A 16576-nucleotide genomic window follows, 5' to 3' on the forward strand; every position below is an offset into this window, starting at 1 on the left:
GAGAGAGAGAGAGAGGAATGACATGCAAGAAAGGAGCCACAGGCTGGATTCGAACCTGGGCCGCCAGCTTGGAGGACTACAGCCTCCATACATCAGGCACGCATACTAACCATTGTGCCACCAGCGCCCCAAAAGGTGCCTTTTTGAAGTATGTAAACTATAATTTCTAAAGAGACTAAAGACTATATAATCTTAAATAAGCATCCAGAAATCATGAGGGGAAAAGGTGTGGCCTCGTAGCCTACTTTAATAGTCAATGCAATGATTATTTTTCAACAAAACTTACTATCAATGTTCTATACCATGATTGAATGTCAAAAGGAAAAGTTTGGGCATACAAAGCATCTAATGAAAAATATAAATGATATACATTCTGCAACTTCCTTTATCCAGAGATAATAGATTTAGACAAGGTGTTCAACCTGAACAAGTTCCCCCTAGCAGGAGTCCCCTCGACATTCCATAGTTTGTCTGCTGGGTCGGTGAAATAGATGGTAGCACAAATGGCTGGATGGCTCATTTTGTGCCTCTTTTTTTTCAGGGTCAATACTGAAAGACCAAAATAAGGAGCTTTATTCCACTTAATGCTTATCAGTTTGCAAACAAGCAGCATTTCTAAGTGAAGATTACTTTTTCATGTTGAGTTTATTTACAATGTAGCCTAAGTGTATTACTTTTAAAATGTCTATTAGTTTCAATGACCATAGGAACCAGGATGTATTAAATGAGCTCTTACCTCTATCCCTCAGTAACTTGGGTTTTTAAGCATAGTATTTTCTTCTCCCAGAATGTGTTGTATATTCATCACCTGACATGTGTGCCAATCTATTTCTATCTGTTTCCACCTGCATCATTCCATTCGATTATAAAAAAAATAGCTCTTTCTTTCTGTCCCTGCTTGCAGTTTCTTCCTCGCTTCTCTCACCATATATCTTTATGCATTCCTCTACTCTCTAGAACATTTTTTGCAGTGCATGAAGCAACTTTTTACTGTAATATTGTGTTCAATAATGACAATACAGGTACAACTCGTAAGTTTCCATAATGTGTAAAAAAAAAAAAGGCATGTTCACAGGGTGCTCTCCCACAGCCCTGTTGCTACCAGATCTTCTTAGAATTTGACTGTTTGTTTTTGAGACGCATCTTCAGGGCCAGGAGGTCAATGTAGAGGGTCTGATTGAGGACAGCAGAAGCACAGAGTAGCCCACCGTGCAGAGCCCCAGCCATACCATTACAGAATACGTCCTGACCTGCACACAAACACACAGAAACATTAAGCATGGTGCGTCTGTTTCAGTCTCTGTTGAAACTAGTGTACATATGACATCAGTCAGGTCACCTGTTAGGTACAGTCCATCGATGGGTGTCTGTGGACGTGTCCTAGCAATTGTTTCTGGGGTGAAACGCTCCAAGTTGTGTTCAGCACCATACATCTCTCCTCTTGGAGCACCCAAATAATGGACATTAGTTAGAGGAGTCGCTGCATCAACCATCACCACCTGAAAAAACATTTATACAGATGTTGTAGGATTTTCATAGAATTGTAGTTTCTTCAATTTTCACTGCATACAGGATAATCTTTGATAATAAATGATGATCAAGTCAACAGCAATATTTTAGACTGGCAACGTGCGATCACAGAAAACCCATTCATTTTATATTTTGATTCAGTAATGTTTACATACCGTATAAAACAATTCTTATATGTTCTCAAGTGTTTTTGTAATATACCCTGGCCTTTAATAGCAGGTTGACAAGTGACACCTTTGCAATTGTCATTTTACCAATAAAAGGTCATGGGGTATGTCAAAATCCATACAAAAAAAAAGAATGTTAGTAAACATTGTCTTAAAACTCTAAGGTCTGGGGGCAGAGAAACAAATGAAATCAAACTGGAAAATTATATTCATAGCAATTGTCTGTTGATAAAGCTTACATATTAACAAAAAATATAATCCATGATATTAAAATGAATTATCTAAAGAAATTTAAAAAATATAACCAAATAGGCCAACTTAACAAAGCAACCATTTTAAATGTTAATGTTGCTAATGTTCATTTTAACATGCAACTACAAACAGTTTAACTTGAACCTATAAATCATGGCTAGCTACGTCAGATACAATAATACTGGTCTGAGTTGTGTTTTATCATTCATTTTTATGGCTTATTTCTATCAGGAAAGAGTAAGTTTAGCTTCTCCTTACGAAATGATACAAAAGGACTACACAGCTGGCCCCCTGGGGACCCCAATACAAACAACAGTAAGAACAACTATCAAGGCAAAATGTTAACCTACTTCTTTAAACACTTAAAAGTGATCAAATTGATGATATTTACAAATACCAGATATTGTTTTAGGAAAGTTAATTTATTTGCAAATTGTATAGAGGGAGGTTGAACTGTGTCTGATGCATCTTTGCTAGTGTGGTTGAAAATAGCTGAGTGACCCCCAGAAACCTGTTCTTCTGCATTAGGTCCCTCACTAGGACCCCAATGGGATGATTATTTTAAAATAGCAAAAAAAAAAGAAAAAAGATCAGGGTATAACAGTTGTTGAGATCAGCTAGGTAGGCATGGATGGAGGAATCACAAAAGGGCTAAAATGTAGCTGTATGCACAAGCACACATTTATCCAAATACAAACACTGACAAACACCTTGTCTCGCAGTTGAGGGAAAATTGTTAGTGCCCAGTCCAGCATCTCCTGGGCCATGCCGTCTTTCAGACTTTTGTAGTCCTCTCCCCTTTTGCCGAGCTTTGTCCCCTTCCATTCTTCGAACCACTCATAGCGTGCCATGGTAAGCAAAGTCATACAGGACTTACCTGCAAAGAGATACAGAGATACAGAGATACACAGGGAAATGAAGAAAGAATGTGACAGCTTATTAAACATTCGATCGTCTTACAAAGACAACTTTTTCACATCAAAAAGAAGCTGATTATAGGTTACCTTAAACCAGCCTTTCCCAAACTTAAGACTGCCGCGGCCCGCTTTGAAATAAAAAATTACTCCGGGGCCCATTATAATAATAATTTTATGACTACAGCTATAACTTTCAGTAAGGGTAAATTATTGGACATTACAACATGATATTATGGCAAGATAGACACGCAAGTTTAGTAAACAATATGTCCATGAATAGTCATGACACGCCTTACTAATCACTTCAAGGGTTGACTCATGGTAAATCATCATTATTGTGATATTTATTTTATTTTTAAAATTGGTGGAGGGCTTTTCGCGGCCCACCTGCAGTACCCACACGGCCCACCAGGGGGCCGCGGCCCACACTTTGGGAAGCACTGTCTTAAACCATTATGGGTAACCCAAGAAAATAACAAAACATCAAGTACAAATTTTACCTCCCAGGTACTGACACAAATGATTACAGTGGCATTTCATTAGTTGTATAACTCTGCCTGCTTTTTGGTACCAACTGTTCAAAGCAGCCAGAAAACATGCTTACACTAAAGAGCAACCAGCTCAGACTGCAAACTTTTTATGGCACTGAAATGATTTTATGCAAACCATCAGTTTATAGGACTTTTTGGCTAAGCTACATCACACGTGAAAGCCATAATCACGATACAACAAACAATAAAATAAACCTGGATGAGCATTAGGATATGCCATTTTGATACAATATATACAACCATGCACTATCAATAACAGGCATTACCTTTTAGCAGACAATGAAGCAGTCTAATGGGGATGCTCAAATCAGACAGTGGCATCAGTAAGGGCAGTCATTTAAAGAAGGAAAACATCAACAGCATCTACATCCCTGCCAACTACTTTTGATTAACTAATCATGTGATTTCTTCAAGAATACATTCAGAAGGTTGATCTGAAGACAGAGCTTAAAGATGACACGGCAGTCAAAGAAGACAAATGTGATACAAGATTTTTTTTAAAATTACAAAGTATAAACTTTGTTTTGAATATAGGTTCCATCTTAATCAACCAAGTCAAACACCTCCCTCTGTTATGTTAATTTGCTTTATACTGAACACCTAAGGCAGAGTGTTACACATCGCTCAAAACCTCACTGATGTTGTACTTGATGTCAGAATTCACTCCTCTTGTCCATTTAGATGATTGGTCAGGACTAATTGATGTATAATGTGAGTTACCTGGTTGTCTGATGCTGGATGTAGGATCTTTGGCAGATGGGAAGGTGATGAACATCATGGGAATGTTGCCCAGTACCTCCTCTTTGCTCAATGAAGAGTATTTCTCCATTCTTAACACATAATTATGAGTAAACAAAAACGTACACAAACACAAGTTTAGCAAGTGGAGCAGGAGCAAAAGTTGATGTAACACAAAACACAATAACATGGAGAAAGGGAAATGTTAATTATGATGAAATGTGGGTTTTACCTAAGATCTCATAACCATAAAACTTATTGAATTTGCACAATAACTTAAATTAGACAATATATTCAGTGATAGCTCAATGATACGAGAAGTCTAAGGATTGAAGAATATACACGAAACCTACAAATTCATAATAACTGTTTGTTTTTTTTAAACTCTTGTTTTTTGTCTGTCTTGCCTTTTGTGCGGTATTTGTTGTTGTTGGCCATGAAGTGTACATTTGTTATATAAAAACATCAAAAATATATATACAGTATATATAAAAACTTACAGTACATCCAAATCATTGTCTTTGTACATCCAGAAGTTGGTGGAAACAATCCCAAGCTCCTCTTTTGTTCCATCAAGTCCAACAAAGACCAGGAAAGAGCCCATACCATGACGCACCATACCCAAAAGTGATTGGATCTCTATTCACACAAGGAAACATGCAAAGGACAGAACAGATACATGGACCATTAAGGGTATGAATGAATTATATTTACTCTTATTAATGACACTGAAACCTTTTCATGAGCAACTTTTAACAACAAAATCTCCCCTGTCTATGTTCTTAACTACTTTATTGTTGATGTTTGTTTTTCACAAGTTGAGCTGAACCATTTTGTACCACCTGCAACGATATGATTACTTTCAACACTTATTAATTTGCTGAATATATACATACATGTACTTTTGGAAATTAAAATGAAAATAACAAGTAAAGAGCTGATAGCAAAAACAAGAATTGGTAGAGAAAGTTGTATTTAAAGTTATAAAATCTGTGTAGTAGAGGAAAAAATTGGCTGACACTAAATGATGAGTACCTGTGATTTGTTCATAAGTTGTAATTCTTTCACTACTAATAAATGTGTACAGTTGTTCTGTGCGTTGATTGGCTCTGCCTCTCCAAAACCCCTCCTTCAACATCCTTTTTCGGACTGCCTGTGGTGCAGCAGTATAGGGTGAAGCTGCATCTTCTTGATCATTTCAGCCTCCCTATCTGAAGAGTCGTGTGAGTCTGAGTGAGGCTGCTTCTTAACTGTTTCTTGTGTCAGGTCTCTCCGAAGTCATTTAAAATGTTAGAGCTATATCAGGGCTGAAAGAAATGCAGCCATGCACCGACTATTTGTATTCTATTTTACATTATTAGTTACTCAAAGAAATTAATTCCAAGGACTGGCTTAAAAGTATTCAATTATCAGTTCCACTTTATCGATCTACCATTGTGCATTTAAAAAATACAATTTCAGGAAACAACATGAAATAACAACTCTAGCACATTCTGTATTACCTGGTTTGTGTTGTATGCGGTGGGGCAGAAATTTCTGGAAGGTGTTGAAGATTCCCGCATTGGAAATGACAATAGGGGCACGGACTTCAATCTCCTCTTGTCCTTTTAACACTGTCACACCTTACAGACATAAACAAAAACTGATTATTTTAAGGAAAAATATTTTGATATACATATAAAAAAAGATAATTTCATAAAGGTTGTGTGGTCTTTTGGGGTAAAGTAGGGTGATCCATTATAAAAGGCTTGGTAAATGCTTTTGTTGACAAGAAAAACAGTCAATCACATGGATCCTGTCCTATCAATATCTTTACTTGCAATTGACTTAAGACATTTCTCTGGTAAAATATCTAAACAGGAAGTCAAATTAACAAAGAAAGTTGTGCACACATGCATTCCAAATTCCACTTCATAAAAGTTTCTGTGCGTCCCTCTTCTTCTCACCATAGACCTTCCCCTGCTGGTTGAGCAGGACGCGCTGTACAGGGGCCCTGACAAGCACAGTCCCCCCTGCCTGCTGAATAACTGGGATGAGGTGAAATGCAAATTCACTGGCACCCCCACGTGGGTAGTACGCTCCACGCTTGTAGTGATGGAGAAGGAGGGCATTGATGAGAAAGCTGGACTCTTTAGGCGGGACACCTAAAATGAAATAATGAAGAGCAATAAGAGGAAAATGCAGAGTGAGTGTGACTGACATGCAAGTTTGTATTTTTATTACCATAGAAGAGGTAGGCGGACAGCGCCTTCAAGTCCTTGTTCTGTGTGAGGCGGGACATTACTTCTGAATGGTTGGTCGCTGCTAGGCGGAACACACATGATATGCGATGTAATAGGCCTGTACGGACCAGAAAGTTAACCAGCCAATAGGGAATCATCTTCAGGATGGCAATGAGGGGTGTCCGTTTTGAGGCTACCTGCAAAATGAGGTAAATTATAAGAATCAGAGACACACTAATATTTAAAAATATTTTCCTTAAAGAAGCATTTTAGGTGGTTGGCATTTAAGGTACTTTCAGGCACCTGCTTACTGACATTTGCCTGGCAGTCTCAGCACGCCCTGCTACCTCCACCTAATACTCTGGCTATCACAACAGAGCTACTTTCCAGAAGCGGGTCTGTCAAAATGTGTCACCTGCTAAAACTAGTAGGCAGTTACTGCCTCTGTATCTCAGCTTTTAAGGTAGGATGAAGAAACGAGATAAAACCTTTAATACATTAGTGAAAAAGGACACTTTGGACTTAAGCTAGTAAAGCGCTTTTATAGTCTTCTTACTACTTAAAGTGCTTTTCACACTGCGTGTCACATTCACCCATTAACACCACATTCACACACTGATGGCAGAGTTTGCTATGGGTCTTTTTCAAACCGGCCACTACACCCTCTCCCTACCCACTACCCACTACCCACTATCCCTCACGTTTGAGCGTCCTCGTGGAGGGTCCGCCATATTAAGTCTGTCCCAAACCAATTAGCGGGGCGTGGTAGTGGGTTATAAAACCCTCCACCAGCGAGTGTGCACCGATGCCGACTTTCGGATCACGTGCAGCGTCTATTGTGTCCGGTCGTCATGGATTAAGCAACCTGTGAGTTCAAGGGTCTATAAACACTGCTCCAACTAAGATAGACATTTAATATCATCATACAGACGTTAACAACTTCACATGTGTTTTGTATTGAGGATTCAATAAATGTAAAGTGTTTTATATTTACAGGGACTGTTGCAAAAACAAAAGAATATTAAATCATGTTGCAGACAACTTTTCGCTGTTAATATTTATTTCTTATTTTTCTACTTTTGATGTCTTTGTGAAATCTCAATTCAACAACAAAAAAAATACACTTTTTGCTGCTCTGATGTTCAACAACATTATCCTTGTCTTTGCATTAATTTAGGACACCCTGTTCTATGAAATTACAATAAATATACTGAAATTATAAATTACAATAAACAATGTAGGCTCAATCTAATAGTTTTGTTAGAAGTCTACACTAATATAACTAAAGAAGAAGAAAAATCTAAGCTACATACATTTTTTTACAGAATGCATTAGCTAGCTACAAAAAAAAAGCTGTTCTCGCAAGATACCGCTGAGTAACCATGGTAACATACAGTTCCCATTTCCACCCGAGAGAGGGAAGTTTTTCCCAAAGCCTGCCGCTGTATTTCTACCCTACACCTTGATGAAGGGGACTTCATTCAGCTGCGAGTGTGACTTCTAACGGAGTGCACTCCATCACGGAGGGGGAGGGGGGTGTAGGGGTTGGTTTGAAAAAGGGCCGATGTAAAGTGTCCATCAGTATTAACTAATCCCATTCATATGCATCACCATGCTGCCTACACAGCAGCAGGAGCAGTGTGAGGTTCACACTCAAAGGAAACTTCAACATGTGCCTGCAAGAGCTGGGGATTGAACCCCGGCATCCCAGTTGAGAGACTACCACTGAGCCGCAGCCGCTCAGGTATGTTGGACATGAAGTAAGACAAAGAAAAATGTAAAGGAGAGGATCTTTGAATTAACTACCTTGATTGTTCTATTAAACTCTGCCTACTGACTTGTTTCATCATTACCTCCCTCCCATTCTACCTTCATTAATCTGGAAAATTCATCGATGGCGTCCTCTTCTCCTGGAAACTGCTTCTTCAGGCTAGCTGCCATCTCAGTCTTCCCTGCATGGATGTGATACTCCCTGTGAATTAGATAAATAAGGGAAGATGGGTCAGAAAATGTGGAACATATTTTGATTCATTTGAAGACAGGTTATTTGTCCAGTGCAGATACTTTCAAAACGATGGAAAAATTACCCTTATAGGAAATATTGTTCATTTTCAGGTTTTCTTCTGTTGTAGTTTATAACTTGTCATTTATACTTAATGATAATTAATGTTCTCATAAGCTATGCACAGCAAATACAGAAAGAAAATGAAACAATGATGAGAAGAAAGAATCAAGAACAATAGTTGTAAGACATGCCTTACCTGCGTTTGTCATGCTGACCCAGAATCAGTGTGTCAAAGTGCTGTTCCAGGCGTGTGAACTGTAGTTGTCCATCTGTGATCTGATCCAGGGCAACCCTTAACATGCTGTTTTCATGAAGCTGGCCTAGGTAATGAATACCTGTGGGTAACAGGAGAGAGATTTTATATCGTTAAAAACAATATGAAAACAGTACTGTCCTACAGTTTATAGCATAAGGAGTTACAGTTTTTATGTGTTATGTTCCCCCCACCCCCACATTAACATAACCGTTGTGGTATAAACAAGGTGAGTGAGTATTGTGGGCAGTCAGGTAAGATGGAGCCCTAAAATACTTCACTTGTTCTTATCTTTCTCACACCTATAAAGGCATTACATTAATACATTTCTTAATTTTTCTGTCTCTGGGTTAGATATAACTCACCCTCTGAAATAAATGTTGACACTTTGTAGGCTCATTGTAGCTGCAGGGAAAGAGTGTTTGCGTGTGTTTGTTTGCCTTCTTACCCACATCAAACTCGAATCCCTTATTCTGGAAGGTGTGAGTGCAGCCCCCCGCTTGATCATGTTGCTCCAGAACGACAACCCTTTTCCCAGCTTTGGACAAAAGGGCTGCTGCAGACAAACCTCCCACACCACTTCCAATAACTATGGCGTCCAACGCAGGGGGAACTCTGTCTACACGAAACCCTGTGAGAAAACACACGTTACACATTTAGTAGAGGGTTGTGAGACTGGTTTAGAAAGATGTTTTCTTTACTTCTGTATAATTGGTCAACTACATTTAATGGCTTCACATTATTCATAGACCCTTATGTTGACTGCAGTTATTTGTGGTATTTTTCAGACACCATTTTTAGAATAACCAACACTAGGAAGTGCTGTTGCTTCTAAAACTCAGCCTGGGTCCTATGGCAGGAGAAAAAGATCGGCCATCTGAACCTAGAGAGGCCTTCACCAACTGCAGTTCACCATTTTTCACTTCAGGGCACCATACAGTGCTTAACTTATGTCAAAGAAAGCTTACAAGGGTTCTTGAGATAGCGGTGTGTTAGTTGTGAGTAGGCTTGCATCTTTTTAAAAATATTTATCTGGACCTACATATCTCAAAATCAGGTAATTTGTTATTCAAGACATTGTCCCCTGCATCTGGTTGCATAGCAGTCATTGCTGGGCTCCTGAATGACAGAATTATGACCAAGGAGGGCGTCGATGTCAAGAGATCAGAGGAGCAGGGGAAATACCTTTTGGCAGCAGGGGGTGCTGCAGCTTCACTATTCGACAGCTTTACTCACCATCACGCAGCAAAAGTTGACGGAAGGGGAGGAGGTTGTTCAGGGGGAAGCGTATCATCACTGGATAGTGAGAACGATAATCTCTAAGACTTATTTAATAAACCAAAAAAAAAAAAATCAGCTTTTAGGTTTGTGACAATGCATTGCTAAGCTAGTCCAAGAGTTTTTTGGGGTGTTTTTTTTTTAATTATATAGCATGTATAGAGAGTTGGTTGTTTCTCATCTGTAAGATTGGGGTTGTACTCCTGCAGTCACATGTCTAAGTGTCCTTAGGCAAACTGAAATCCCTGCTATGCCGGTAGTGTGTGACTGGATTAGTGCTGATGAGAAGTTTACATAGCAGCCTCTGTCATCAGTGTGTGAGTTGGTTAAAGTGAGATGGAGTGAAAGAGCAGTTTGAGTAATCAGACAACTAGAGTAACCCAAGTCCATTTACCATGTACAAAAAATAATGACATTTAAATACCCAAACCTAATTTGAGAATTCTGGCACAATGTTTTGACAGTTACTTATAAGTCTACTTGAGTTTGGATGTTTACACTTCATCACCCCCTCTGATCCTAATGGAGTCATTATAGAGTAAGTGAGACACACATGTCCTTGGCTCATAAAATCATTGTAGTATTTTTTTTTTTTTAAATAGTCAAGCTGGTTATCTAATGGGAGTACATGAAAGGTGTACTGGTAGATCTTTGACAGATTTTGAGATACCGGTCTGGACCAAATTTCAAATCTAAGGCCCAGGCAAAAACAGCAGGGCTTCTCAGTCAAGGTAATTAAAAACAGGGCTTTTGTGACAATCCTTTAGCACATCCTTCAGAACAACGGAGTACCCTTTTACGTCTCTCTTTGCCCCAACCATCTCCCCTGATCGCCATCCCAGACAGACTAAATTATCATTTTATCACATCACTTAGAGCAGTTGCGTCTACTGCAAGCAAAAATTGGTCCTTTTTTGTATAAGAAGCTAACCCTAACCCATAGAAAACATATCTGCTAGCATTTATTTTCCTTGTTTTTCAAATCAGTCAGAAAAAAAAAATGTATTTCAACAGCCCAAGCAACAATCATTTAAACGCTACACTTGTGTTTTTGATACAGTCAAAATTAGTTCAAAATTAGTTGAGCTTGGAAAGATAATACGAAGCTCAGGTGGACAGTACAATTAAATTTGCCAGTAATAAGGAGACGCAATGATCCTTAGGGTTCTAGACTGTCAGAAACAACCTCTTACCTCTCTTCAGCCTTTCATCCCTCTCTCTGATGTCTGTGACCAAGGGCCCGGGTGGCCTCAGGGACTTTTCGCTGAACACCTTGTAGCGTTGCCCAGTGATCAGAAAGAACATGACGACCGCTGCCAGCATTGCGCAGCTTAGTAAACCAAGCAGCCACCACCACATGGTTTCTCCACAATAGAGCACTGGCAATTGGATGAAAAAAAAAAAACCAAACAACTGTAGAAAAACAGTTGTGAGGTAGATTGAGAGAGTAATCCAAAATGAGAAAAGATGGGGAGAGGGTAGGGCTGAAAGATGTCTTCCACGAAAGGCTCTCCCTTTTAAAAGAGTGCCTAACTGTAGATGAGGAATTATTAAAGGGAGGGGGTGGAGGAAAGTGAATGGAGGGAAAAGCCATATTCAATTAATGGAAGCAAGTCAAGGAACATTATAACACGTGACATTTTGGTAATTCCAACTCCTCAAAAAGCTGATAACACATTCTCCACACTTCAGACATGAGACCTGCAGAGAAGAGAGAGCTGACTGTTTGTCACTTCACATAAAGAATTGATTTGCTGCTTGTTACTTAAATGCCTCTGGGTGGTTATATTTTACAGACATATCAATGTAGCTGACATCATATTGGTTCCTCTCTACATAATTGGAAACAAAGATTCCTTTAGAGTGGCTCTTAATCAGTTACTAAAAGGGCACTTGGCTGATATGGTTTGGTTGAATTTCTTTAATGCCAAGTGTCCATTAACAACTATAGAGAAATGCTTTGTAGCAGGCCTTTGACGCTGTTGTAGGAAGGATATTAGTGTAAAATAGATGATAACGATTAATCTACTTAGTGTATCTGTTACGTCAAGGGAAAAAATAAGGAACTGGATTAACTAAAAGTATTAATTATCAAAAAGGCCAAACGCAAACAAAAACTGATGCTGCAACATACAACAATCAACACTGGCTACTTACAACACACAATGAACTGACACAGAAGGGAAGAAACACAGTTAGACATGGGTAATCAGACACAGGTGAGACTAATGACACAGGTGAAGACAATGAGGGCAATCACACTGGAGGGAAACACACAGCGGCAGGAGTAAACACAAGACAAGAAACACTGGAGACTAGAACTACAACATAAATCAAGAAACACGAAGATACACAGTGAACTCAAGAATGTAACATAACCACTAGAACAAAGAAACACAAGGATAAAAAAACTACAAAATAAAACAGGAAACAGTTGAGACTAAACTATGAAACATTAAGACAAAAAACACACAAGGGAAACATGCAACACTAGGATGGACAGGAGAAATGAAAACATAACCTAAACACTGAAATATAAGACCAAATCATGACAGTATCTGTATCAATCATATCGTAGGCTATGTGGTATTACCGGAAATGATTTGTTTTCAAAATGTAGAACAAAGCTGCTCTGTCATAGATTGCGCAGGCAGGCTACAGAAAGTCAGACAAAAATACGCACAAACACACACACACACCAAACTTTCCCCGCTCCCCTCCAGCAACATCATATCATTTAAAGCTAACCGTAACCCTCTTTTCCCTTCCTCGTTTCCACAGCGTGACCAAAGGTGCACACTTTGGGTTCTACTTTGAACCTATAAGCAAACATTTCAACTACAGTAGCATGACGTCCTACTGAGGGTGCCTTTTCATATTTACCACACTACCTCTCGTTTGCGTTTTTTTGGGGTGTGAAAATCGGGGGTCCAATTTCCACAAATCAAAAAATTGGAACTGGCAGAATTAAATGGTCACATTAATCTAGCCTAGTAATTATATATTTCTTAATGTAATGGAAATGTTGACATCAAATTTGTTTTTGTGGTTGGCAAACAAAAATATTGTGATTAGCCTAAAAATACAAAAAATGTAATAGGCCTAGGCCACTAAAAGTGTAGTCGGCCAAATCTTGCTATATTTTTGAGATACTCATGATGTAATAAGATGACAAGACAATCTGTTCATTATTCGAGTAATTAACAATAGGGATGGGATACTGACCTAAAAGATAGTAATTGGCCTTTAGAGGTCAGTCTTCTGTTATTTTTGTGTTTAAGAGAAGATTTAGTTAATATGCAACTCCTTTTTTTTAAGACCACATTTTTCCGGATTTCAGTTTTTTACACATTCATTTGGTAAGTTTTCACTGCAAGGGACAACACGCACTGGGAACATGTCTGCTTTTGTGCCAAAGATGAGGACACAGCTCCAACTTTATTTATAGAGTAGACTTTCCCTGGGAGGTTGAGACGTGTGATATCCATTCATTGGAGCACACCATCCGCTCCCCCTTTTTAAAAATGGGAACCACCACTCCTGTCTGCCACTCCACAGGCACTGTCACGTGCCTCCACGTGGCATTGAAGAGGCATGTAAGCCAAGCAAGCCCAACAAGGTCCAGAGCATTTAGCTTTTCCGGTCGAATCTCAATACATTTACTTAAAAACCCTTTAATTTTTAAACAAAAATTGAATTGAATTTAAAAAAACGTTTTAGTAGAGATTTATCTTTCTATTGAGAGATTTTATAAAGAAAACACAAAACCATATACTTCAGATGAAAGTTGTGTTTTGTCCCTTCCTGTCCCACCAGGTGTGGCAACAGAGACTTAGTGGCAGGTTTAATGTTTCCCAATTACACACTTAATCACAAGTTCAGCTTCTTTTGAATTGTCAATCTGTAAAAACTTTTTAAAAAGACAATCGTGTGTGTTTGTTGTGTTTGATTTAAAAAAAAAAAAATATTGGCATCTTTGGCAATGCACTGTTCTCTTTTTACACATTCTATTTATCTCTGTTTGATTTCATTGGTTTGATTAGGGATACATTTTACTAGATCTGTTAGTTGGGAAGCCATTTGCTTTTGTATGTCTCATTTTTCAGTACCGTTATGTTACCTTGATGAGGGGTCGCTACAACATTGTAATGTCCTTGTTATATTTGGCTGTATGTATGTGTGTGTGTTACTTCACTTTACTTTTTGTATAGGCTAAAGTGCACTTTTCCCTAAAATACCTGGATGTAGACTGCAGCCTTTCCTCTGGTATTCTCCCTGTATACTTGTACTGTTCTATTTAACCTTGGACTTGACTCATGCTGCCATTATTTAATGGTTATTTTGTCAAATAAAGCCATGTGCTTGCAGTGTGTTTTACGGTTTTACTATTGGGAACTATTGGAAGAATGGAACCAACATTGTGGATCTAAAAACTCAGGGATAACAGTAAAGTTACTCCTAACCACAAATTCTGCTTAGTGGCCTCTTGATCTTGTCATTAAATCTTGTTGTTGTGGTCAAATCAAAAATACATCATGTAAGTGTTAAAATGTCAGAAACTGTACTTTTTGATAAATAAAAGTATGTCTCACAATAAAAACAACACAGAAAATGTATCACAGCTGATTTCAATCAAATGTATTTACTCACTTTCAGGTGAAACATGAACAATGTCTGATTCCACAATCACAAGTCCTGCAATAAATTGACAAGGTTCATGCTTGATCAGAACTTTTATTGAAGGGTTTTATATGAAATGTAGTCATCCGAACTTAAAGGAGCACTCCACAATTCAGCCACTGAAAACTCTTTCCCATTGATGTCACATATGTTTTTGCTTAGTGTGGCTTTCTCTAAAAGTTTTGAAGATAACCCAGATGGAGTGAAATTGATGTCTCAATTATTTTTTATTATTATGTTTTGAGCCAGGTGACAAATCATACAACAGAAAAAACAGAACTATGTGGGATTCAGGGGTTTTTCATCTAGACCAATTTCTTTTAAATAAAAACTGAAATGTTTTTTAATTCTCCTAATATGCTTCATTTTGTTATAAAACCCTTCAATAACATGTTTTTGGCACATAAAGAGTATACATGTACAGTAAACCTAAACTTGGAGCAACCCCCTTTTTTATTTACTCAAAAATATAGCCAACAAACCTTTATTCATAGGAACTGGATATAAATCGGTAATCTCAAGACACTGGTCACTTGACAAAGGTATGGCTGTTCCATGAATTTCAAGTTTAAATGCATATCGTTAAAGAAAGATACAGCCGACATGGTTTTATTGCATTCATGACATTTTATAGAATAAGGACACAGTGAGGTTTTGGAATGTCCTCAAGAGACCACCATGTGGTGCATTACAACACCAAAGACTTCAAAATATAGCTGTCAGACAAAGAATATCTGCTATGTTCAAGCCACTTTTGAAAACTAGAGCATACATAGAAATGTTATTTACAAGACCCCATAAAAGGGTCTTCTCTAATACAACTATTTCTATACTGTCTAACAATTCATTGTGCATCAAAAGTACTCAGTAGCTGCCACAATATAAAATCTGAGTACAAACAAGCTGCTCAAGGAGCATTCTTCAATTGGCACCATGGGCAGTGTCACATGCACGGTGACCCACAAGGGCACAACACAACAGCTGAATGCAGAAGTGTTTACATGGCACATGTTCTGAAAGTTCACATTTTGTTAATACTAAGCAAGAATCTCATACTTACTTAAACAGGAGCTAGTATATTACTATGTATCTACATGCTATCTACATGCTGTTAACAGCTGAGTTAAGACTACAAAAAAAAATCTGTGAATTTGAATTATGAATAAAAAAAGTAAAAGTGCCAATTATAAATAATAGTTTCAGTTTGGAGTGGAATGTTTTCCGATTAAAAACACATGTATGTGTGCCCACGTACATGTGTGCTGTAAGTTTCAGGAGGAACTGATCATTTTTCAGCTGATGTGTTTGAGGGATTTTGTACTCTGATATTCTATGCTTGTTGATCATTACACTTTCAACTGCGCTTGCACCTGATAAGCAGTTTTGTTTCAATGTGCTGTTGTTTGATTGCTTCATGGTACTTTTCACGGATATGATGAACTAGGAGCTGTATGAGTTTGTGTGTAACAGGGCGGCACAATACTGTGTTTTTTTCTGCTGCAATTTAAATATGAATAAATAAATGAATCTGTAACCTGATTCATTCAGGGATATTCATGCAGTTCTCTTTTAAAACTGATATCCTTATGATTCCATGGATAAAAACAAATACCCCTTCCTACTTCTACAGGGTTCAGCCTTATCCCTCTAATTCTCAGACACAAGCATGGACAGGTGAAGACAGTACACAAGTGGAGCGACTCATTTCATAATCAACTTTGGGATCAACCTCTGTGTTACAGTAACTTAGATGTTACCCCTTCTAATGTTGTCTAATCAGCATGATGCACCAGCCCTGTAACAGTCACTTCATGAAATGAACTGTACTGACATTGACTCACACATTACACATCAAATAAAACGTATGTGCGCTACATGTTTAGCCACTGTAAGGATGCATGCCACAGCATGTCCTGTTAAAAG

General features: G+C 38.2%; 1 protein-coding gene across 1 annotated transcript; it reads right to left on the bottom strand.

Moving 5' to 3' along the window:
* Nucleotides 1–1002: 1002 nt before the first annotated feature.
* On the bottom strand, nt 1003–11487 carry LOC132954308 (all-trans-retinol 13,14-reductase-like). The gene is made up of 12 exons (XM_061026842.1): nt 11167–11487; nt 9144–9326; nt 8639–8777; nt 8247–8349; nt 6379–6574; nt 6102–6299; nt 5658–5777; nt 4656–4794; nt 4138–4247; nt 2660–2826; nt 1340–1499; nt 1003–1250 (listed from the first exon to the last, which is right to left on the bottom strand). Exons 1-12 carry the CDS (start codon nt 11330–11332, stop codon nt 1099–1101), a joined length of 1833 nt encoding a protein of 610 aa, XP_060882825.1. The 5' UTR covers nt 11333–11487; the 3' UTR covers nt 1003–1098.
* Between the last annotated feature and the right edge of the window lie 5089 nt (nt 11488–16576).

Source organism: Labrus mixtus, chromosome 20 (assembly GCF_963584025.1).
Source record: "Labrus mixtus chromosome 20, fLabMix1.1, whole genome shotgun sequence".
Lineage (NCBI taxonomy): Eukaryota > Metazoa > Chordata > Actinopteri > Labriformes > Labridae > Labrus > Labrus mixtus.

Coding starts and splice junctions, on each gene's coding strand:
- LOC132954308 (XM_061026842.1), bottom strand. CDS start 11,332: ATGTGGTGGTGGCTGCTTGGTTTACTAAGCTGCGCAATGCTGGCAGCG. Junction 6,575..8,246: donor AATTTTCCAGATTAATGAAG/GTAGAATGGGAG, acceptor CTCATTTTGCAG/GTAGCCTCAAAACGGACACC. Junction 5,778..6,101: donor CCAGCAGGGGAAGGTCTATG/GTGAGAAGAAGA, acceptor TATGTCTGTAAG/GTGTGACAGTGTTAAAAGGA.